General features: G+C 45.4%; 3 protein-coding genes across 4 annotated transcripts in view; 2 read left to right on the top strand and 1 right to left on the bottom strand.

The window, feature by feature from the left end:
- gpat2 (glycerol-3-phosphate acyltransferase 2, mitochondrial) overlaps positions 1 to 6,754 on the top strand; it is a 210,676-nt gene extending 203,922 nt beyond the window's left edge. The window contains exon 24 of one of the 2 annotated variants that reach the window (XM_054731616.2): positions 6,514 to 6,754. In XM_054731616.2, coding sequence (XP_054587591.2) covers positions 6,514 to 6,624 — 111 coding nt within the window. In that variant the 3' untranslated portion in view covers positions 6,625 to 6,754. The remainder of the gene's footprint in view (positions 1 to 6,513) is intronic. The other variant, XM_015972978.3, reaches the window with a different exon arrangement.
- fahd2a (fumarylacetoacetate hydrolase domain containing 2A) lies at positions 571 to 12,155 on the bottom strand. Its single transcript, XM_015972981.3, has 8 exons — positions 12,015 to 12,155; positions 11,379 to 11,641; positions 11,067 to 11,283; positions 4,760 to 4,819; positions 4,536 to 4,695; positions 2,705 to 2,813; positions 2,006 to 2,093; positions 571 to 1,103 (listed from the first exon to the last, which is right to left on the bottom strand). The coding sequence occupies exons 2-8, from the start codon at positions 11,639 to 11,641 to the stop codon at positions 1,041 to 1,043; spliced, it is 960 nt and encodes a 319-aa protein (XP_015828467.1). The 5' UTR covers positions 12,015 to 12,155; the 3' UTR covers positions 571 to 1,040.
- A 414-nt stretch (positions 12,156 to 12,569) lies between these two features.
- On the top strand, positions 12,570 to 21,189 carry zgc:152830 (putative aminopeptidase W07G4.4). The gene is made up of 16 exons (XM_054731617.2): positions 12,570 to 12,682; positions 13,360 to 13,401; positions 13,507 to 13,597; positions 14,057 to 14,205; positions 14,288 to 14,396; positions 16,991 to 17,118; positions 17,197 to 17,296; positions 18,732 to 18,807; positions 18,912 to 18,997; positions 19,103 to 19,207; positions 19,304 to 19,379; positions 19,454 to 19,572; positions 19,644 to 19,727; positions 19,800 to 19,857; positions 19,971 to 20,152; positions 20,987 to 21,189. Exons 1-16 carry the CDS (start codon positions 12,672 to 12,674, stop codon positions 21,122 to 21,124), a joined length of 1,554 nt encoding a protein of 517 aa, XP_054587592.2. The 5' UTR covers positions 12,570 to 12,671; the 3' UTR covers positions 21,125 to 21,189.
- Positions 21,190 to 21,573: the final 384 nt, after the last annotated feature.

Genomic DNA, 21,573 nt, shown 5'->3' on the forward strand with positions numbered 1-21,573 from the left:
GAGACAAATTGATGATGGGAACATTTCTGGCAGGCGTTGAGAGTTTTCTGTGCAGAGCTGAAGGTTCCTACAGTCGAGAGTCGGTGTAGCTGCTGCTCACCTTCAAATCCAACTCAGAAGCTGCAGCAGATCAGCGCTTGGTGAAACGTTACTCCCCCCTAGTGTCCTGACAGAGCATCCTAAAAGCTCTCAGCTGCCAGGAGCGGGTCCAAAGGGTTCCTCCATAAAAGAAATAAAACCTAAAGCAGGTTTTTAAGATGTAGAGCTAAGAAACATCAGGTGTGGTTTTAAAATCTGCTGCAGGAGATTGTTGTGCTACAATAGGAGCCGAAAATAATAATTGAGATGTAACAACTAAAGTAAATTTACTACAATTAAATGTAATATTCGAAATTCTAAAACTGTTCTCTAAAAAACAAGAACGTGGAACGTTTCAAACACAAATGTAAAATAATCTGCCTTTAGGGTGATGTCATTAAAGAACTCCTGTATTCTGATGAGTATTAGAACGGGTCTAAATGCTCATTTTACATGTTTAAAAACTTGCTTTGACACAAAAATGCATCAGACTCAAATATCTGATTCATCTTTACTCAAGTGAAACTAGTGGAATTTCTCAAGCCTAAAAAGGAAAAAAAAACATGAATGAAAAGAAAGTGAAGCCATCAGATTCTGTTTAAAATTCTATTACAACCAGTCAGCCTGTTTCATGAGAAAATTAACACACGAGTCGTCTAAAAATCAAAAATGAACTCCAACCAAATAGAAGTCTGTTTTATATTGCTATGTTAAAAGAAGTTCACGGTCTGTTGTTAACGTGAGTGGGTGGCCGCTGATGGAGCCTTGCTGTGAGTCACTAATTACACGTGTAGTAAAAATACCACATTTGGCCTCATTGGTACAGAGATATTGTAAAAAAAAACACACATTCAACAACCAACATGTAGGTTTCAACACATCTGCTGCTGGGTTTAAGGACCGAGACTAGAAACGTGGTTGGTCGATCAGCTGATGTCCTTTCTGAATCGTCATCTCCGGCTTTAAACCACTTTGTTGATAATGGAGCCTAACTGGTCGATCTGGCACTCCACCACGTCTCCTTTCTGAACACAAAAAACTTCAATCACATTCATTTTCTGGCACTTGTGAAAAGTTCAGACTATTTTACAAATAAAATCCTTTTTTATTCGAAGATCCTTCTGTCACCAAGACGGTTGCATCCCGCGGGAAGAGAACACCGTTTCCCAAATCCTTCATCTGCTAAAATGGTAAATGGCCTGTATTTGATATAGCGCCTTCTAGAGTCCTGGAACCCCCCAAGGCGCTTTATAACACAATCAGTCATTCACCCTTTCACACACACATTCACACACTGGTGGGGATGAGCTACGATGTAGCCACAGCTGCCCTGGGGCGCACTGACAGAGGCGAGGCTGCCGAGCTCTGGCGCCACCGGTCCCTCCGACCACCACCAGCAGGTAATGTGGGTTAAGTGTCTTGCCCAAGGGCACAACAGCGACAGACTGAGCAGGGCTCGAACCTGCAACCTTCCGATTACGGGGCGAGCACTAAACTCCTGTGCCATTGCATCAAGTCACTGACTAGTGTCAGTGACTTTACAGCAATCCTCATACTAAGCAAGCATAAAGTGACAGTGGAGAGGAAAACTCCCTTTTAACAGGAAGATACCTCCAGAGGATCCTGGCTCAGTATAAGCAGCCATCCTCCACGACTCACTGGGGATGGAGAAGACAGAGCAGGCACACACACACACACACACATCAAACAATGTTTCTATGGTAACATTGTGATTTCTTAGTAAATATTCTATTTGGTGAGAGATAAACTTTATTGTATTTATCCTAGTGGATCTATAATTAAATGGATAAACTAGTAGTAGCACATCCAACGTCAAGGACATAACATGGATTTTCTCCTGAACAGAGTCATTTTGGTGGATTTAAAGAATTAACAAAACAAGAAAACCTGTTTTTGCTTAAATCACCTTCAGAAAGATGGGTGGCTTTCTGAAAACGCCCACACCTGGAGGAGTACCTGTCAGGAAAACGTCTCCTGGAGCTAAAGCCACAAACCTGAAAGAAGGAACAATCCATGCAAAAAGATTACCACTAATCTGTAACCAGTAATCTGTAATCTCACAATGATTTACTTCTCTTCAGGTCACACAGCAGCATTTCTGTGTTTAAAGTTTAGTCAAAGGTCTTAAAAATCAACCCGACCAGACCGTCTGCAGAGGTGTTATCCTTCCAAAGGTTCTAAATCTGACCAGGAACGCTCCAGTCGGTCGGTCGGGTGGTGATGAGGCACATTTCAGCTCCACCTATAACTAAAAATGGGCTTTTTGGGGCTTTTATTTCCCATTTAATTTTTCTAAAATGGCTGCATGGTGGTGCAGTGGTTAGCACTGGTGCCTCGCAGCACGAAGGTCGCAGGTTCGAAACTCGGCTGCGGCCTTTCTGCGTGGAGTTGCGTGTTCTCCCCATGCATGCGTGGGTTTCCTCCGGGTTCTCCGGTTTCCCCCACAGATCACAACACGCCCTATAGGTTATAAACTGTTAGTCGCTTTGGATAAAAGCGTCTGCTGAATGAATAAACATAAAAGGAACTTGACATTTAGTCAGAGTAAAGAGACTTTTGTAATAAAAGTTTTATGCAAATGCAGAACTAACTGTCTCTGACTTACTTTGAAACCCAAGCAATCAGCGCTGGGATCCTGAAGATCATCTGACCTGTGTTGCTCTTCTGGACTGTGTCTCCATTAACCAGGCAGCGAATGTCCAGGTTGTGCGGATCTGCAAGAGAAAAGATGCATGAAGCAGGAGAACTTAGGAGGGACGTCTCAAAGACAAAATAGAGCCTAAGGTGTTTGATTTGCCTCCCAACGCCTCTGATAACAACCTGAAGACAAGCAAGCTACCTCCAGAAGCCTCTCATCACAGCCCACTGAGCCCACGCTAGGGTCCTGATGTTATGGATAATCAACTTTTACATTAAAGTAGCCTAAAATCCTCACCGCCACCGCCACCCCCCACTGTCAAGCCTTCAGATCTACTGTGGTGACCAAACATGCTGAGCTTTAGTATTTATTGCCTCATCTTAAAGAATGTGACTCTTATTATTCATCTCCGGCTTTTAACCTCATGTCGTTTAGCAAAGGGTAATCTAGCCATTCAGAGCAAAGGTGCTTGCTTGCGTTTTCCTTTGTGGATGGTGTCCAAAAAAGTTGGATGTAGAGAAAGTTTTAGGCTTTGCTGTAAACTTCAGCATCAAATCTAATTTTCTGTTCCACGTTTATGAGGTCGACTAGAACGGCTCTGATCTAACAGAGAAGTCTGATTCTCTACACGTCCGCAGCAGCAGACGGCTGAATCAGTGCCTCGCTATTAAAGGACAGTTCTTTAAAGAGCAAGTCACCCCCAAACCAAGTATTTTTTGCTGATAAACTACATAAATGTGTATCTAATCGTGCTGCAGACACGTGTCGTCAATAGTTTTGCATTTTAGTGCATTTTAGTTAAAATTTAAATTTTCTGCCCAAAACTGTCAGTGTTGTGCCGTTGTCAGATAAAAACTGCACTGCATTTGAATTTAAATCTGCCATCGCTAATGGCTAAGAGGTATACAATGACGTTAGATGGTACATTATGATGTCACAGTGTTGTTGTGAGCCTGTGTGTGTGTATTTGTTAGCGGCTCCGCCCTCGGTCTGCTCAGCAACAGCATTTGTTGCATTTTTCAAACAGGAAGTGGGGGTGGAGTAATACTCTGGTAGGGGGTGACTTGCTCTTTAAATACAGATGAAAGCTGGAGCTCACCGATCGATATCTCAGCTTTTATAGATAAATATTTCAACATCAATGTCTTCGTCGGAGTCTAGGTGGACGGAAAACAGGTGAATAATTCTAACCAATCTGAAGCAAGTGCACATGAATCAGTAGAGGCGATACAAGCCTGTCGGTTGGTTATTAGGACGTCTGTTGGGCTCAAGCTCATTTCTTTAAATCCCAGAATCGCTCTGGTGAAACAGAAATTTGGAGACACGTCCAAACACACACAAGGACTCTGCTTTAGGTCTAAAAGGAAGTTCCTCAGAGGTTTCTACAGGTAGGGGCAGCTCTTGATTTGGAATACAGATTAATATCACTGGGGGGGATTCTGGCATCTGTAAGTAGTGTGGATTACTCCACAATTTTAATGCTGATACACACTACTGTTTAAACACACACACACACACACCGCTCTGATCCATCATGGGTGTGTGATTGTGTTAGCAGGTGATCTTTGAATCACCCTTGAACCATTGCAAACTAAAGTTATGACAAGAAATGAGAGCACACCAAACCCGGGTAGATTGTGCCCAGCATCTGGGACTTGCTTCTTGCCACACATGTTCAGTAAACCATATTTGTCACTAATTTTAGCTCGTTAACTCAGTGACGCCACAAACAACCAAAATAACAGTAAATTACATGATTCACCAGAATGCCTCAGTCCTCCTCTTCATTTCCTCTCACCTTCCACAGCATCACTGGTTACCAAAGCGGGTCCGAGGGGGCAGAAGCTGTCAAACGTCTTTGACAGCAGCCACTGCGTCCCGTTGCGCAACTGCCAGTCGCGAGCGGTGACGTCATTGGCCACGGTGAACCCGGCCACGTAGGAGAGCGCCTCTTCTTCCTGTAACACGAGTTTCACATTAGATGAGGCACAGAAGTGCACTGTGCGATGAGGTGATGCTCACCTTGATGTGTTTTCCTCTTCGTCCAATCACAAAGGCCAGCTCCACCTCCCAGTCTACCTCCTATAGACAAAATAATTTTTAGTTAGTTTTACTTTCTAAATAATAAAGTGCCCCCATGGAGATTAATGAAGTTATCTAAGAACATGATCCATCATCCATTTTGGGCCACTTATCCGGGGTCGGGTCACAGGGGCAGCAGCCCAGACTTCCCTCTCCCCGGCGCGTTCCCTGACCAGCCAAGAGACGTAGTCCCTCCAGCATGTCCTGAGTCTTCCCTTGGGTCTCCTACCGGTTGGAAGTGCCCGTGAAAACCTCACCAGGAGGCGTCCTAGCTAGATGCCAAGCCACCTCAACTGGCTCCTCTCGCTGTGGAGGCCGCTTGCGGTCTCATTCTTTCGGTCACTACGCTAAGAACACGAGTCACTTAGACATAGGGATGATGATAAATGACCCGCACTTGTATAGCACCTCTCAGAGTAAGGACTCCAAAGCGCTTTACACTACAGTGTATCATTCATCCATTCACACACACATTCACACACTGGTGGCGATGAGCACGATGTAGCCACAGCTGCCTTGGGGCGCACTGACAGAGGCGAGGCTGTCGAGCACAGGCGCCACCGATCCCTCCGACCACCATCAGCAGGCAAGGTGGGTTAAGTGTCTTGCCCAAGGACACAACAGCAGAATTCTCTGTCCGGAGCCGGGATCGAACCTGCAACCTTCCGATTACTGGACAACCCGCTCAACCTGTTGAGCTACTGCTGCCCCGCGGATGCAACGATACTACTTTTTTCCAAACCGGTACGATACCGATACTTGGATCTGAGTACTCGCCGATACCGATACCTCTACCACACAAAAAAATGCAATGAATTGGAATACAGGTTTTATTTTCTTCTGTTTTCAATAGGAAAAGATGGTGAGGTAGATAAAAGTAATATAAGTGATCACAAAACTAAAATTAGGTGAACAGAAATGACAAGTTACAGTGAAGTCACTTTCAAGCAACTGCATTGGTATCAGTTTCTGGTATCTGTTAACTTTTACCGATACCGATATTGGTATCATTATCTGTATCGGCACCTATACGATACTGATACCAGTATCGTATAGGTGCCGATACCGATACTGGTATCAGTATCGTATCGGTGCATCCCTACTTAGAAATGCACTAAATCAGCAAATCTTGTAAAACTATTTCTTCAATCTCAAACTAAGGACAAAAGATTTACACGGATTCATCTTTTTACGAAACTTCGTACATTTTCTGAAGCACTGCAGCTCCGGCCGCAATCGGTTAAGTTCAGAGGATAAATTTGCATCTGCAGTCGTGAAACATTTAACTGACAGAGCTTGAACTCAGACAGATGGACTATCTTTAGGCTGTCGGATCGTATCATAAGTAACAGTCGCTGTTTGATAAAACGCAGAAGTGCTTTCTGATGCTGGAGTCAGTGACACAAACAAACCGTAGCATTTCTGCTGCAGTGACCTGATGGCGGTTTATTGCTGTAACTAAATGATCTGATCTTTGGTCTGTCCAGAACACTCTTGCTCAAGGCCTGGCTTTTGTCCACGTTCATTGGAAATCTGTACAGTATTTAAGCTTTGGTGCCGGTCAAATATCTGGATTCTTTTGGTGATTAAACGATTTGTTGGGTTTTTAGGACATCCATCACTTTACCTAGCTTCTGATTATTTTATTTTTATGTGAATAAATCACTTGAAGGTCTCCTTCAATCCCATTTCAGATGTTGAAACATCCACAGTCTGGTGAACCACAAACTGTCCAAAGAAATCACCAGGTCTCAGTTGTCGGGTTAAAGTTAAACAAGACAACGGCTGCTTCAGAATCCTGTTAGTCCAAATCAGCTCAGCATTCAGTACGTCGTCCCCATGCTGCTAATGAGTAAACCGGGCTGTCTGAAGGCGCTGCCGACAGGAGATGATGCCACAACCTGCTGTTCGCTTCAGATTTAAGGGACTGATCTGTGGCACTTTGGCTGTGATGGATGCGTCGCTGAACTCTTGTTACCACAAAAGTCCATCACAGCCTTCTGCTATCTCATCCAGTCAAAGTCGTGGAAGTGCGTTTTCGACTTTTCTCCAGAAACTGTCTCTCTACAAGGAGATGAAGTACAGACATCCACGAGATTCATCAGAGTAAACCACAGAAATAAATGTGCTCTTCTGGAGTCGAGGATAATGAATGAAAAGCAGAAACTGGATGTTTTTATTACCGTTTTATTTATCTGGGCTGTGGATTTCAGGAGGAAGGAAAACAAAACTCCTCTATTGTAGATGATAAACTACTCGTTCTACAAGAGAACTGATGACTGAATAAACCAAAACGTCTCTTGCTCTTTTTCTGTTGTCTCCGTCTTATTGTTCTTCCACTGCGTCATACATCAAGCATGCAGACTAAACATTTATTCTACCTTTATATTTATTTTTCTGACCTAAATATTTAAGTTCATGCAATAAAAATCAGTTTTAAAGTGCTCATAAACATATTTCATATTTGTTGGATCAAATCTGGTCAAAGAACTAAGCATCTGATATTTGGCGTTGTGCTACAGTGCCCCCTGGTGGTCCAGCTTCATCTTTGCACCTGAAATTAGACGCAGGCTTTTTATTTGAACTTTTTTTAAACAAAGTTGAGATTCCTTTGATAATTTGTACGTTTAATATAATAGCAAAAGCCTCAAATTGTCTAATTCAAGGAAAATCAACTATTTCTGCAACTAAAGAGTAACATTTTTGAGATTCACGCTGCAGAAATCTCAAAGGATCATTCATCCATTCACACACACATCGAAGGATCTTTCATGGCGGTGAAAACGAAGAGTCGGAGTACCCGGCCCGGAGGGTTACCGGGGTCCCACCCTGGAGCCAGGCCTGGGGTTGGGGCCCGTGAGCGAGCGCCTGGTGGCCGGGCTTTCGCCCATGGGGCCCGGCCGGGCCCAGCCCGAACCGGATACATGGGCTCGTCCAACTGTGGACCCACCACCCGCAGGAGGAACATGAAGGGTCCGGTGCAATGTGAATCGGGTGGCAGACCAAGGCGGGAGCCTTGGCGGTCCAATCCCCGGACAAGGAAACTAGTTTTTGGGACATGGAACGTCACCTCGCTGGCGGGGAAGGAGCCGGAGCTGGTGGCAGAGGTTGAGCGGTACCGGCTAGATATAGTCGGACTCACCTCGACACATTGCATTGGCTCTGGAACCCGAGACCTGGAGAGGGGTTGGACACTCTACTTTGCTGGAGTTGCTCCAGGTGAGAGGCGGAGGGCTGGGGTTGGCTTTTTGTTAGCCCCGAGACTCTCTGCCTGTGTGTTGGGGTTTACCCCGGGGGACAAGAGGGTAGCTTCCTTGCGCCTTCGGGTCGGGGAACGGGTCCTGACTGTTGTTTGTGCGTATGGGCCAAATATCAGTTCAGAGTACCCACCCTTTTTGGAGTCCCTGGGACGAGTGCTAGATAGTGCTCCATCAGGGGACTCCATTGTCCTGCTGGGGGACTTCAATGCTCACGTGGGCAATGACAGCTTGACCTGGAGGGGTGTGATTGGGAGGAACGGCCCACCTGATCAGAACTCGAGCGGTGTTTTGTTATTGGACTTCTGTGCAAGCCGCAGTTTGGCCATAACGAACACCATGTTCGAACATAAGGATGCCCACCGGTACACTTGGTACCAGGGCAGCCTAGGTCACAGGTCGATGATAGATTTTGTAGTCGTATCATCTGACCTGCGACCGTATGTTTTGGACACCCGAGTGAAGAGAGGGGCGGAGCTGTCAACTGATCACCACCTGGTGGTGAGTTGGATCAGATGGCAAGGGAACATGCCGCGTAGACCTGGCAGACCCAAACGCATAGTGAGGGTCTGCTGGGAACGCCTGGCAGAAGAACCTGTCAAGACGGTCTTCAACTCCCACCTCCGGCAGAGCTTTGACCACGTCCCGAGAGCAGTGGGGGACATTGAGTCCGAGTGGGCCTTGTTCCACTCTGCGATTGTCGAGGCGGCTGTTGCTAGCTGTGGTCGTAAGGTGGCCGGTGCCAGTCGTGGTGGCAACCCCCGTACCCGCTGGTGGACACCAGAGGTTCGGGGAGCCGTCAGGCTGAAGAAGGAGGCCTACAGGGCGTGGCTGGTCTGTGGGTCTCCGGAGGCAGCAGACAGGTACCGGATAGCCAAGCGGGGTGCAGCAGTGGCAGTTGCCGAGGCAAAATCTCGGGCGTGGGAGTTTGGTGAGGCCATGGAGAAAGACTATCGATCGGCTCCAAAGAGGTTCTGGCAAACTGTCCGGCGCCTCAGGAGAGGAAGGCAGCAACTCGCTCACACTGTTTACAGTGGGGATGGGGAGCTGCTGACGTCAACTGAGGCTATAGTCGGACGGTGGAAGGAATACTTTGAGGAGCTCCTCAATCCCACCAATGCGCATTCCGAGGAGGAACCAGAGCTGGGAGGCCTGGGGATGGACTGTCCGATCTCGGGGGCAGAAGTTGCTGAGGTAGTCAAACAACTACACAGCGGCGGAGCCCCGGGGGCGGATGAGGTTCGTCCTGGGTATCTCAAGGCTATGGATGTTGTAGGGCTGTCATGGTTGACACGTCTCTACAACATTGCGTGGTCATCGGGGGCAGTTCCTAGGGAGTGGCAGACCGGGGTGGTGGTCCCCATCTTTAAGAAGGGTGACCTGAGGGTGTGTTCCAACTATAGGGGGATCACACTCCTCAGCCTCCCTGGAAAGGTCTACTCCAAGGTACTGGAGAGGAGGGTCCGATCGATAGTTGAATCTCAGATAGAGGAGGAGCAATGTGGTTTTCGTCCTGGCCGTGGAACTGTGGACCAGCTCTATACCCTTGCAAGGGTGATGGAGGGGGCATGGGAGTTTGCCCAACCAATCCACATGTGCTTTGTGGATTTGGAGAAGGCTTATGACCGTGTCCCCAGGGGCACCCTGTGGGGGACGCTCCAGGAGTATGGGGTGGGTGGCTTTCTGTTAAGGGCCATTCAGTCCCTTTACCAGAGGAGCGTGAGTTTGGTCCGCATAGCCGGTAGTAAGTCGGACCTGTTCCCAGTGAGGGTTGGACTCCGCCAGGGCTGCCCTTTGTCACCGGTTCTGTTCATCACATTTATGGACAGAATTTCTAGACGCAGCCGTGGTGTGGAGTGTGTCGAGTTTGGTGGCAGGAGAATCTCGTCTCTGCTTTTTGCGGATGATGTGGTCCTCCTAGCTTCATCCAGCTCTGACCTTCAGCTCTTGCTGGGTAGGTTCGCGGCCGAATGTGAAGCGGCTGGGATGAGGATCAGCACCTCCAAATCTGAGACCATGGTTCTCGACCGGAAAAGGGTGGCTTGCCACCTCCGGGTCGGGGGAGAGGTCCTACCTCAAGTGGAGGAGTTTAAGTATCTCGGGGTCTTGTTCACGAGTGAGGGTAGGAGGGATCGGGAGATCGACAGGCGGATTGGTTCGGCGTCTGCAGTGATGCGGACGCTGAGCCGATCTGTCGTGGGGAAGAGGGAGCTGAGCCAGAAAGCCAGGCTCTCGATTTACCGGTCGATCTACGTCCCAATCCTCACCTATGGTCATGAGCTTTGGGTAATGACCGAAAGAACGAGGTCGCGGATACAAGCGGCCGAAATGAGTTTCCTCCGTAGGGTGGCCGGGCTCAGCCTTAGAGATAGGGTGAGGAGCTCGGACATTCGGGAGGGACTCGGAGTAGAACCGCTGCTCCTCCGGATCGAAAGGAGCCAGTTGAGGTGGTTTGGGCATCTGGTCAGGATGCCTCTTGGACGCCTCCCTGGGGAGGTGTTTCGGGCATGTCCTGCCGGCAGAAGGCCCCCGGGTCGACCCAGGACACGTTGGAGAAGTTACATCTCCAATCTGGTCCGGGAACGCCTTGGGGTCCTGCCGGAGGAGCTGGTGGACAAGGCCGGGGAGAGGACGGCCTGGAGCTCCCTAGTTGGGATGCTGCCCCCGCGACCCGGACCCGGATAAGCGGAGGAAGACGAGACGAGACGAGACGAGAAATCTCAAAGGTCTAGGAAGAAACTTGATTTGCTTTATGTTTAAAATAAATGCTTTAAAATGTCAACTCGTTTGTTTTAGGATTAGTACCTTAGTTATTTGAGCTTTCTGAGCACGAGTCTCTATCCTAAACTTTTTCTTTAATTAAAAGCCTCCTTTTTTTTAGCAGTTTAATAGTTTAGAGACAATAATGTCCCTCAGTTCCTGACATCTGCAACATCCAGTGTTTTCAAAGTTCCACACAAATAATATCTTAAAGGTTTGCGCTCTTTTACCTTGCTCTCTTGTGGCAGAATGATGTCATCGTATGGCCCTGTGATGGCACTGGGGAACTTGTTGAAGATGATTGGTTCTTTAGGGATGGGGGCGTTTTGCTCCAGACAGTGATCTTGATAGTTCATACCCACACACACAACCTTCTCTGGGGCCAAAATAGGTGACAGCAGCTGGATGTTTGCTCTGTCCACAACAAACTGGCCAGAGGCCAAGGCTCTGTGGAGGAGGAGGAATAATTAAGTGTAGAAAGTGACGATAAAGATTAAGAAATCAGATTTGATGATACTTGAGATAAATGAATGGTTTGGTACCTCTGTGCACACGCCAGCCCCTTGTCTCCCAGCTCCAGCAGCTCTCTCATAGTCGAAGGCATGGAGGGGTCAAACGCCTTCAGATCTACCACACCGAGCCCCTCGCCTTGTTCCACCCCCACCCTGATGCCATCTCCAACAGCACAGCGTTGAAACTGGACAAGACGCATTGCTGCCCCGCTCAGACCTCGTCTGTTTTTGGCTGTCGTGTGTGTATGAGAGTAAAAACCTCTGACTGTGCAAAAGGAGCGAAGAACTCTCATCTGTTCATTAGAGGGTTAGAAAAAAGGGTAAAAATGAAAGATAAAGGCAACAACAATTTTGGTTTAGTAGATGAAACAGAACAAATGTTTTAAGTGTGATTTCATAAATCTTTATGTACATGCTGGTATTTCAATCGTTTAAAATGATATGGTTGTTGAATCCTGTTGTGAAATCACCTTTACCCAACTCCTGGCACCAAACTCAAACTTATTATGAAAAATAAAAAAGCAAACAGTAACATATAAAGAACCATGTAAGCAAAATGCCATCTGAGTTCATCTGGTTTACAAAAAGCTGCAATTTAACATTTCCCCAAGAAACCGCTGTGCATAAAATCTGCAACTGCTGAGCATAGAAACTGCTACTTCTTACCTGCAGGTTGATTTTTAGTTTAGGTAACTGCCTCTTGAGTAATGTGCCACTGTTCGATGCTGTTGAATCAGTCACATCAGCTGCTTTTACTGTGCCCTTTGAACAGTCTAATACTCACCGCAGTTCTCCATATAAACACACGCCACTTTTTGCTACTTCCGGTTAGCCTTTGTAGTCCGTGATGTTTTTCCTGTGAAGTGTGGGATTTACCGCACATGTAACTACTTTTTATTCTAGCTGAAGTGTTTTTTAGTCATTGTAGGTGAAAAGTGCTTCATTGAAAGTATGAAAAGTCCTAATTTAGTTGGTTACGTTTGCGCTAGTAACTCGTAAAACTACAATTCCCTACACGCTCCCGAAGCGCCTTTCATGGGCAGTAGGGATTTTATGAAACGTCAATTAAGTAGCTAGATTTTAGCCAATTATATAAAATATTTGTGTTTGAAATCGTATATTTACATCACAAATGTAAAATACGCTATTGTAGGAACTGTAAATAAAAGGCATTTTGTTACACGTGTGTGTAATCGCAACCTCCGTGAGTCAGTGAAGGCAGCACAAGTTAAAGTTCAAGGATCACGTGACGAAGAAGGGAAGGAACCGTTCACAGTGCCTGCGGCTGTCTTTCATTCAAGGCACAGGAGGACGATATCAACGATGTGCACCAGGTAAAATATATTTTTACTTAATCTGAACTATTATGGTCCAGATTAATCTGTCAGATTATGTACAGTTATCTTTTGAGTGTGTTTTTAAAGCTACAGCCCAGAAGCTAAGGCTATTTGTTGGCTAAAATTCTGCGTTTTCCCTCATCTGTTGCATTGTGTACGTGGTTTGAACTATTCTAAGTTAGTTTGTTATTTAGCCGCGTGTCTGTATTTCAAACCCTCACTATGGAAATCTAATCCTGAGATCCGATGCCTATTAGACTGAACCAGCTTTAGGTTCCGTTTCCTGATCAGCGAACCGCGTCTGATTAAACAACGCTTTCGCTTTCTTCAGATCACCTGATGCCTGAAGCGTGACTAGTACGAAATACATCAGCTTTGTCATCACATATTTTGTGGAGCGCTGCTAATTCCTGGGTGGTGGCTGCAACATGAATAATGCTCATTCTGTTCAAAGCCTTAACATTTACTTAAAATGTAAAATAATGTGTTTTAAACCATCGTCTAACTCCCAATTTGCAAGGAAAACATAAGTTGGCATTTTTGACACCTGAGTCTTATCTGTCATGCTGAGGTTTCAAAGGTCCCGGAGGTTTCAGACTCTAATCATTAACACAGGCTAATTGTCCCTTATTCTAAGGTGTCTTCTGTTAACCCTGCACTGCTTTTCTGTCCAGCGTTCAGGCCACCGATTGGACCACAGACCTCAAAAACCAGAAGTGAGTATGAGGAAGAACCCTCCCCTTTTGCTGCTGTCAGCTAATCAGTGAGGTGTTTTTCTAGCTGACATTTGTGGTCTGTGTGGGTTTCCTTTGTCCTTTTAGTTTTGATGGCGTCGTCTTGGTGGCTGAAGGCCACGACTCGCTGCCTGTGGCGCTCGAGCATCTGAGGTCTCCTCTGCAGGGCTACAGCGCTGTAAGTGTTTGCTCTCCAACCACTTTAATAGATTATGAAGTCAAATTCTCTCACCGGCACTCGTTTCTCTGGATGAACTCCTATTTTACTTTTTGCATTTTTACACAAATATGTATTTTATATTTATTTAACCGTTATTTATTTATTATTTAGTCATTTATCTGTATTTTTGTGTCTGATTGGGGAAACCGTGTGTGCTTTTTCTGTAGACGTAGGTGTGAAATGTCTTTTAATGGTGGATTTGGGGGTAAATTATTAATTTCTGTCTCTCATACTGGAACAGATTATATTATTTAGACATATAGATGTCTAAAATGTCCAGATTTGAATGAGATAAGTTACAACCAGTTTAAGATTTTTAAAAAGTTTCAAAATTTTTTTAATACTCTGAAAAATTCCCCTGTAAGTATTGGGTGTAAGTAAGAGGGCATGCTTTTTAGTGATGCTGTTTATGTCCAGGTGGACAGTGGACTGAGGGAGGAGGTGGTGGTCCTCAGGGCTCCTGGTCTCCCTGGAAACCGTCTGGTCTTTGCCTCCACCGGTCCTGTGAATCGTGACTACGATGACGTGAGGCGTTTTAGTGATGCAGCTGTCAACGGCATCAAACGGTCAGATCACATCAGCTGATTTGTTTGTTTCCTCCTCTGTGTTTTATTCCGCTGGTTTACAGGTTTCTTGTTGTCTCTGCAGTGCATTGAAAGCAGGCATGCAGCGCCCCCTGCTGGTGTGTCCTCCACACAAGGACTATAAGAACAGCACTCTGGTGGCTGCTCTCGGGGCCCTTCACGCTCTCTACATGGTGAGGAAAACGTTTTGTGAAGAAATATAAGCTGTTTATTATAGAAAATAAAGGATTGCACTTTTAAAAGCTGCTGTATCATATCTGATGATTTGATTAAATGTATAATTTTGAGAATTTGTCTTGTAGAAGAGGCCAAACAAAAGAAAAAGTAGAATTTCTGATATTAAGGCAAATTCAATTCAAAAATTCAGAATAATAATAATAATCAAGTCATCAAAGAGTTGTTGTATATTACAATGGCTGTTGGCAGGAAGGATCTCCAGTAGCGGTCAGTGTTGCAGCCAAACTGAAGAAGCCTCTGACTGAAGACACTCTTCCGTTGTCGGACAGTCTTGTGAAGAGAATGCTCAGGGTTGTCCATCATTTTCTTGATTCTCTGGAGAATCCTTCTTTGCATTATCTCCTCCAGCGGTTCTGAAACTGCCGAAACTCTGGCTGAGTCCTTGAAAGGGCTTGGAGTTGCTCCATCTTGTTGGCCAGTGATCTCACATTGCCCATTATGATCGATGGAAGAGGTGGTTTGAATTTCCTCTTTCTCTGTCTCCGTTTTGCTCCCGCTCTGCACCCACGCTTCTTGCGTTTTAGCTCATTTGGGATTTGTGGCTTCAGTTGAGGTATTATTTCAGCCTTTCCAATGTTAATCAGCTGCTCACGATTGTAAACCAGCTTGTTGCCATGGTTATGCATCATAACAAATGCTCAAAAAGTGAAAAAAGCTAAAAAAATATCAGTAAAAATCCTCCAAGCTTCACAGCACCAGAAACAGAAAAGTAAAGTGTCCAAAAAATAGTTTTTCTTGAGAAACAAGAAGAAAAAATGTCCAAGAAAAGGCAAAACAGAGCTACTCCAACATGCAGCCGCCCAGAGCAGTGCAGTTCTGGAAAAAAGACATACATTACATACACCAACATAAACTCATTTAAGTTTTGACTTTTGTAAAATGTTACCACTAAACCTTTACGACACAAAAACCTGCACGAGTCTGCATAAATATCTCAGCGTTTAGGTTGTTTACAAACTTCAACAAGAACTCAGACCTGTTTCACTAGTTTGACTTTATCACGACAAGAAACTGTCTGTTTTAATAATCCAAGAGATTATGCAGCTGTTCCAGAAATATATCGGTTTAAGTAAAGGAGGTTAATAAGTTACCTAAAACAGTCTTTAATAACTAACCCAAAGAAAACCGGGTTATAGTAGAAGAGAAAAGTGGTCAAAGTCTCATTAACTCGTTCACTGCCACTGACGACTAAAGTCGTCATTTGCATTTTTTACTGTTTGAGCATCGGAACGAGCCTCCGCACCAAGAGAACAAACATCTCAGCTCTGAAGCCGATCTTCATCCGCATACGTCACACGTCACATGATCAGGAAGCAGAAAATCCACGTGTTTGGAGATCCTTTTGGGTCGTTCCTGTAAAAAAAAGTGAGGCGCGAACCTGAAAAGCGTCTGCCGATCACAATTCCACAACGGATTATGAAAGAACGGATAACGCTCGAAACACACGGATTCTTCCTGATGTAAGAGGTGAGTCTCCTCTTTGTTTTGGCTGTTTTGGTGTCGACATCATGCTAGCACGCAACGTTCTGTGACTCTTAAAAAAACAGTAAAAACGGTGAGAAATGCTGGCAGCAAAGGCCGTTAGTGATCAGGAAACTCGCTGGCAGTGAATGAGTTAAAGGACTGTTTCTTAGCTCAATAAAGTAACCATTTCCAGAACTGCGCTGCTCTGGGTGGCTGCATGTTGGAGTAGCTCTGTTGACTATATGTAAGTTCTGCCTTTTCTTGGACATTTTTTCTTGTTTCTCAAGAAAAACTGTATTTTTTTGGACACTTTACTTTTCTGTTTCTGGTGCTGTGAAGCTTGGAGGATTTTTACTGATATTTTTTTAACTTTTTTCACTTTTTGAGCATTTGTTATGATGCGTAACCATGGCAACAAGCTGGTTTACACTCGAGAGCAGCTGATTAACATTGGAAAGGCTGAAATAATACCTCAACTGAAGCCACAAATCCCAAATGAGCTAAAACGCAAGAAGCGTGGGTGCAGAGCGGGAGCAAAACGGAGACAGAGAAAGAGGAAATTCAAACCATCTCTTCCATCGATCATAATGGGCGATGTGAGATCACTGGCCAACAAGATGGAGCAACTCCAAGCCCTTTCAAGGACTCAGCCAGAGTTTGGGAACCGCTGGAGGAGATAATGCAAAGAAGGATTCTCCAGAGAATCAAGAAAATGATGGACAACTCTGAGCATTCTCTTCACAAGACTGTCCGACAACGGAAGAGTGTCTTCAGTCAGAGGCTTCTTCAGTTTGGCTGCAACACTGACCGCTACTGGAGATCCTTCCTGCCAACAGCCATTGTAATATACAACAACTCTTTGATGACTTGGTTATTATTATTATTATTCTGAGCTACTGAGTAGAATTGCTACTACAGCAATCAGTTTCCCTCTGGGATTAATAAAGTATTTTTGAATTGAATTAAAGCTGAGATCTTGTTTTGGAATGAAAAAGTCAAATGTTGCATTTTGTACCATCAGCAGTTTGTGTGACCTGAACATTTTCTCTATTCTCTTTGCTCAAAGCCACTTGAAGTGCGAGAGGCGAACATAAAGTCCTCCAACTATAAGGTGTGTGTTCTGGGGCTGTGGGCAGCTCAGGAGGCAGAGGGGAAGCGGCTGGTGGAGCTGGCCAGTTCTCTGGAGAGTGGAAGGTGAGTCGGTCACATGTTTGATCTTATTTAAGTTTTCTCCTGTATTTTCTCTCATCTGTTTTTATTTCTCCTCCTCAGACTGGCTTACCGTGACATCGGTGGCTCAGATCCGGAGCGCATGGCTGCCCCTCGTGCTGCTGAATACGTCCAGGAACTGTTCAAGAACAGTCCAGTGAAGGTACGGAGGACCCTCACTTCCTGTGTGCAAACAGACAAAACTCACAACAAATATGCACCATGCAAATATGGGCTGCATGGTGGCGTAGTGGTTAGCACTGTTGCCTCGCAACACGAAGGTCGCAGGTTCGAAACTCGGCTGCGGCCTTTCTGCGTGGAGTTGCGTGTTCTCCCCATGCATGCGTGGGTTTTCTCCGGGTACTCCGGTTTCCCCCACAGATCACAACATGCCCTATAGGTAAAAAAAGAAAAATTGTAAGTCGCTTTGGGTAAAAGCGTCTGCTAAGCACATAAACATAAACAAATATGTTTAAATCATTTGGTTCTTCTGTGTTGTTACTATCGACATATACATATATGGACAATGGGTTTCATAGGCTCCAATAACAAGTTTTTGTACTAAAATGGGAGGTGGCCACCACCGCCATTTTGACCGTGTCACAGGTTCCATCAAGCCCAGACAATTCCACAAAAGGGAAGAGAGGAGGAGCTGAGGGTGGGGCTGTAAGGCTGGGATCGGCTGACGACACCTGGTCGAACTAGCTACAAGCTAACCTGAAGCTAACCCAAAGCTAACGCAGAGGTGGGAGCTAAGCTAACAGAGGTAGCAACCTAGCTACAACCGGAGTTAACTGTGCACAACACCAGAGCTTCTGAGTCAGAGATACGCCGGGCTGACCGCTGGGTAAAACCGGGTGGAACACAGAGGTCTCCGAGAGCTCCACAAGCCGATAGTGGGAACCCAGCTCCACCAACATGTTATATTTCAACCCATTTTCTAAAGTGCAGCATTATGTTAAATGCACTGGGTTTTACCCTATTACATTTAAATTTCATGGTTAAACAGTACATGTTAAAATCTAAGCTCAGCTCAGCAGTGACCTAAAATACATAAATATAATTTTACTTACCGAAATAAATGAAGTGGAGACTGCTTGGATGCTCTATTAGTGCAATTAATGCCACAGCAAGTCATTTTGTCCAACAATTGCACAAATAATATCCAAAACAGAATACACACACACACACACACACAGAGACTCAAAATCCCGGAGCAGTTTCCAAGCCAGACCGAGGCTCTACTGAGGCCTTTCCCCGGAGCTAGCTCTGTGGTCACGTGGGTCTGATGCTCATTAATTATACAGAATTTTAGGCTTTTAACACACTTAAACAGAAGAGTGAGAAAAAACTTCACCCCCCTCAGAGCTGTCATGAGTGTAAACTAGATCATTTAAACCAAAAACATGTTTTGGTACCAGGCTGTAAACATGTTTATTTCTGCTGTGAAATTGGTATTTTTAACATGGGAGTCAATGAGGATTTGCTCGCTTCTGACACCAGCCCCTAGTGGATGAGGGTGGAACTGCAATTTATTTCACTTCCGCATTGGCCTCAATTTCTGTCCCGCATGGTGGGGGCCTGGTTGTTACTTGCAGGTGGACGTGGTCAGTGACCTGAAGACTCTGGAGAAAGAGTACCCATGTCTGGCTGCAGTTAACCGCTGTGCTAACAGTAAGACAACTTTTACTCCTCACTGTTTAACGTCGCCCCATTCCAGAAATAATTCACTTATTTTGTTAAACACTTTCATTCATGGTTTCCTCCTATTCTTTTAGCTGTACCTCGTCATCAGGCCAGAGTCGTCAAGCTGCAGTACTGCGGAGAAGGACCGATCCAGAAGACCCTCATGTTGGTAGGAAAGGTAAAAAAAAGGAGAATCTATGAAGTCGTGCATTAAACTCTTTTCCACATCCTGCCCGGTGTGTTGTAATTAATATTAAACGTTTGTTTTGTGCGATGACCCCAGGGCATCACCTACGACACCGGAGGAGCAGACATCAAGGCTGGTGGCATCATGGCCGGGATGCACAGAGACAAGTGTGGAGCTGCTGCCGTTGCTGGGTTCTTCCAGGTGAATGGCGGCCCCCTCCTTGCAAACCCACATGCACAACTTTTTTATTCCAAATCATGCAGCTTAAAGTTCACGTCTGATGGAAATCCCTCGTAGATTTTAGCCCATCTGAAGCCTAAACATCTGAAGGTTGTCGGTGCAATGGCCATGGTGAGGAACAGTGTGGGTGCAGGTCGGTGTGCGGTGCCTCAGAGCTGCTTCTGATGATGTCGTTGCTCCGCTGCTCACCTGCTTGTGTGTTCTCAGACTGCTACGTGGCGGACGAGCTGGTGGTCTCCCGCGCGGGCCGGAGAGTCAGGGTGGGAAACACCGACGCGGAGGGGCGTATGGTGATGGTCGATCTGCTCTGTGAGATGAAGGAGAAGGTGCGAATTCACCTCAGGACCAGCTGGTCCTCAGCCGAGTCTCCTCTCACTTTTTGCTCTTCTCTCTGCAGGCGGTGAGTGAGATTTCTCCTCAGCTGTTCACTATCGCCACTCTGACCGGTCACGCCATCAGAGCAATGGGGCCAAACTACTCAGTGAGTCGTTTTTCCAGAACTTCTAACTTGTTGGTGCGCTGCAGTGTTTATGATCCGGACCTCTTCTTGTAGATCATCATGGACAACGGCCCAGCTCATCGCAGCGGGAACGCTACTCAGTGGCAGAAAGGTGAGACCGAATGTCGCCACTCAAATGAAAAGCTGAGTTAAGTCAGCTGTAATTCTACTTCTCATCATTCTGAGCGACAACCGAAGCTCACAAGTTTTCACGTTCTTCCTCAGCTGGAGAGGAGTTGGGAGACTTGTTTGAAATTTCCACCATCAGACGGGAAGACTATGAGTTCCATAAGGGAAAGTCTGAGTATGAGGACATCCTGCAGTGCAACAACCTGCCGTCCTCGGCCACACCTCGAGGACATCAGACCCCTGCAGCCTTCCTCATCATGGCCTCGGGCCTGGACAAGGTGCTCGCACACCATCAGAGTACAGCGATCCCTCGTGTATCGCAGTAGATGCGTTCCAGACCTGGCCGCGATAGGTGAAAATCCGCGAAGTAGGGACACCATATTTACAGTATTTATTTAACAGGTACGTATTCAGTATTCAGACTTTTAAAACCCTCCCTTTACATAGAAAAAAAATTTTTACTTGGTTTTTTTATAGTTTTATTACAAAAAGTGCATTTTATGATGAAATTGATGAAAAAAAACAGGAATTTGAGCTCAGCTGATCCTCATCAGCCTGATCAGCGGGACGGCTTTAAAAGGAGGGCGGTTATCCGGATACGACGCTGGATGATTAACTACTGCCTGGTAGTCTCTAGCCCATAGTAACTTTGAAACCTCGTCTTGGAACTCGTTTTAATCTGAACTCGTTGTGTTTAGATGCCTACCTTCAGACTCGCTTCTCCTCCGGAATCGCTTCCGTCTTGGAGACTTCTGGATACTCACCGGTTCGCTGACATTGCCGCTTCCGGGTTTACCCTCCGCTGGATCACCAGTGCGCCCTCAGTTCTCCTCAGTTCTCCTCATCATTAAAGAAATAAAATTGTTTTTTTTTTACCTCGACTCGAGTCTGATTCTGTATGTCTTGGGTTAGACACTTACCCCAAAACATGACAGAAAAATACAGCGAATTGGCGAATTTCCCTTGAATACGGCTCCAAAGAAAAAATCTTCGAAGTCGTAAATCTGCGATAAACGAACCGCGGAGTAGCGAGGGATCACTGTATATGAAATAAATCCTGAAGCACCTGCTGAGTGTTAGAAAGTTCGACTTATCTGTTCATTTCTCCACAGCATGGTGTGGATTCTGGTGCACCTCTGCCATATTCCCATATTGACATTGCTGGGTCCAGCGGTCCTTTTCCCGGTGTTCCAACTGGAGCCCCCATCCTCGCCATGGCAACCAACTACATCCTTGCAGATAGTCTTTAAGGAACAAGTTTAAAAAGACTAAAACTGCTTTTGTAGTCACCCAAATATAAATGAAATACTTTTCAGAGTTTTGTTATTTCTTTATACTTCAGAATATTTTCCTCCCTTTGGTGCTGATTTATTTTCTAATAACTTTTCTATTAAAGTGTCAAACAAGTTAGCCTAAATCGGTAAACTCTCAGGTTAAAACAATAAAACAGTGTTGCACATCCACTGTGGACACAGTTATTATGGGATTTATGAAGCTGTGCGTCTGTAACTAAGGACTCCTCATGACCAAATTAAACTTTTTACAGCTGTCATATATTTAGTCTGTTTGAAATAAAAACTGATTTTAATTATTCAGCCGTGCATTGAATAAAACTAGAGGCTGTGAGCCAAAATTAAAGTAGGGCTAATTGAGTATTTTTCACTTTCAGTTAAACATTTGAACTATATGATGTATTAGA

This window comes from Nothobranchius furzeri, chromosome 17 (assembly GCF_043380555.1).
Source record: "Nothobranchius furzeri strain GRZ-AD chromosome 17, NfurGRZ-RIMD1, whole genome shotgun sequence".
NCBI lineage: Eukaryota > Metazoa > Chordata > Actinopteri > Cyprinodontiformes > Nothobranchiidae > Nothobranchius > Nothobranchius furzeri.

Excerpts from the sequence above, each read along its gene's own strand:
- fahd2a (XM_015972981.3), bottom strand. The coding sequence starts at position 11,641 with ATGAGAGTTCTTCGCTCCTTTTGCACAGTCAGAGGTTTTTACTCTCAT. Across the intron at positions 4,820-11,066 it reads TTCTGCCACAAGAGAGCAAG|GAGGTAGACTGGGAGGTGGA; the intron begins GTAAAAGAGCGC and ends TTTTGTCTATAG. Across the intron at positions 1,104-2,005 it reads AGCCACCCATCTTTCTGAAG|AAAGGAGACGTGGTGGAGTG; the intron begins GTGATTTAAGCA and ends TTTTGTGTTCAG.
- zgc:152830 (XM_054731617.2), top strand. Across the intron at positions 13,402-13,506 it reads ACAGACCTCAAAAACCAGAA|TTTTGATGGCGTCGTCTTGG; the intron begins GTGAGTATGAGG and ends TTGTCCTTTTAG. Across the intron at positions 18,998-19,102 it reads CCCTCATGTTGGTAGGAAAG|GGCATCACCTACGACACCGG; the intron begins GTAAAAAAAAGG and ends CGATGACCCCAG.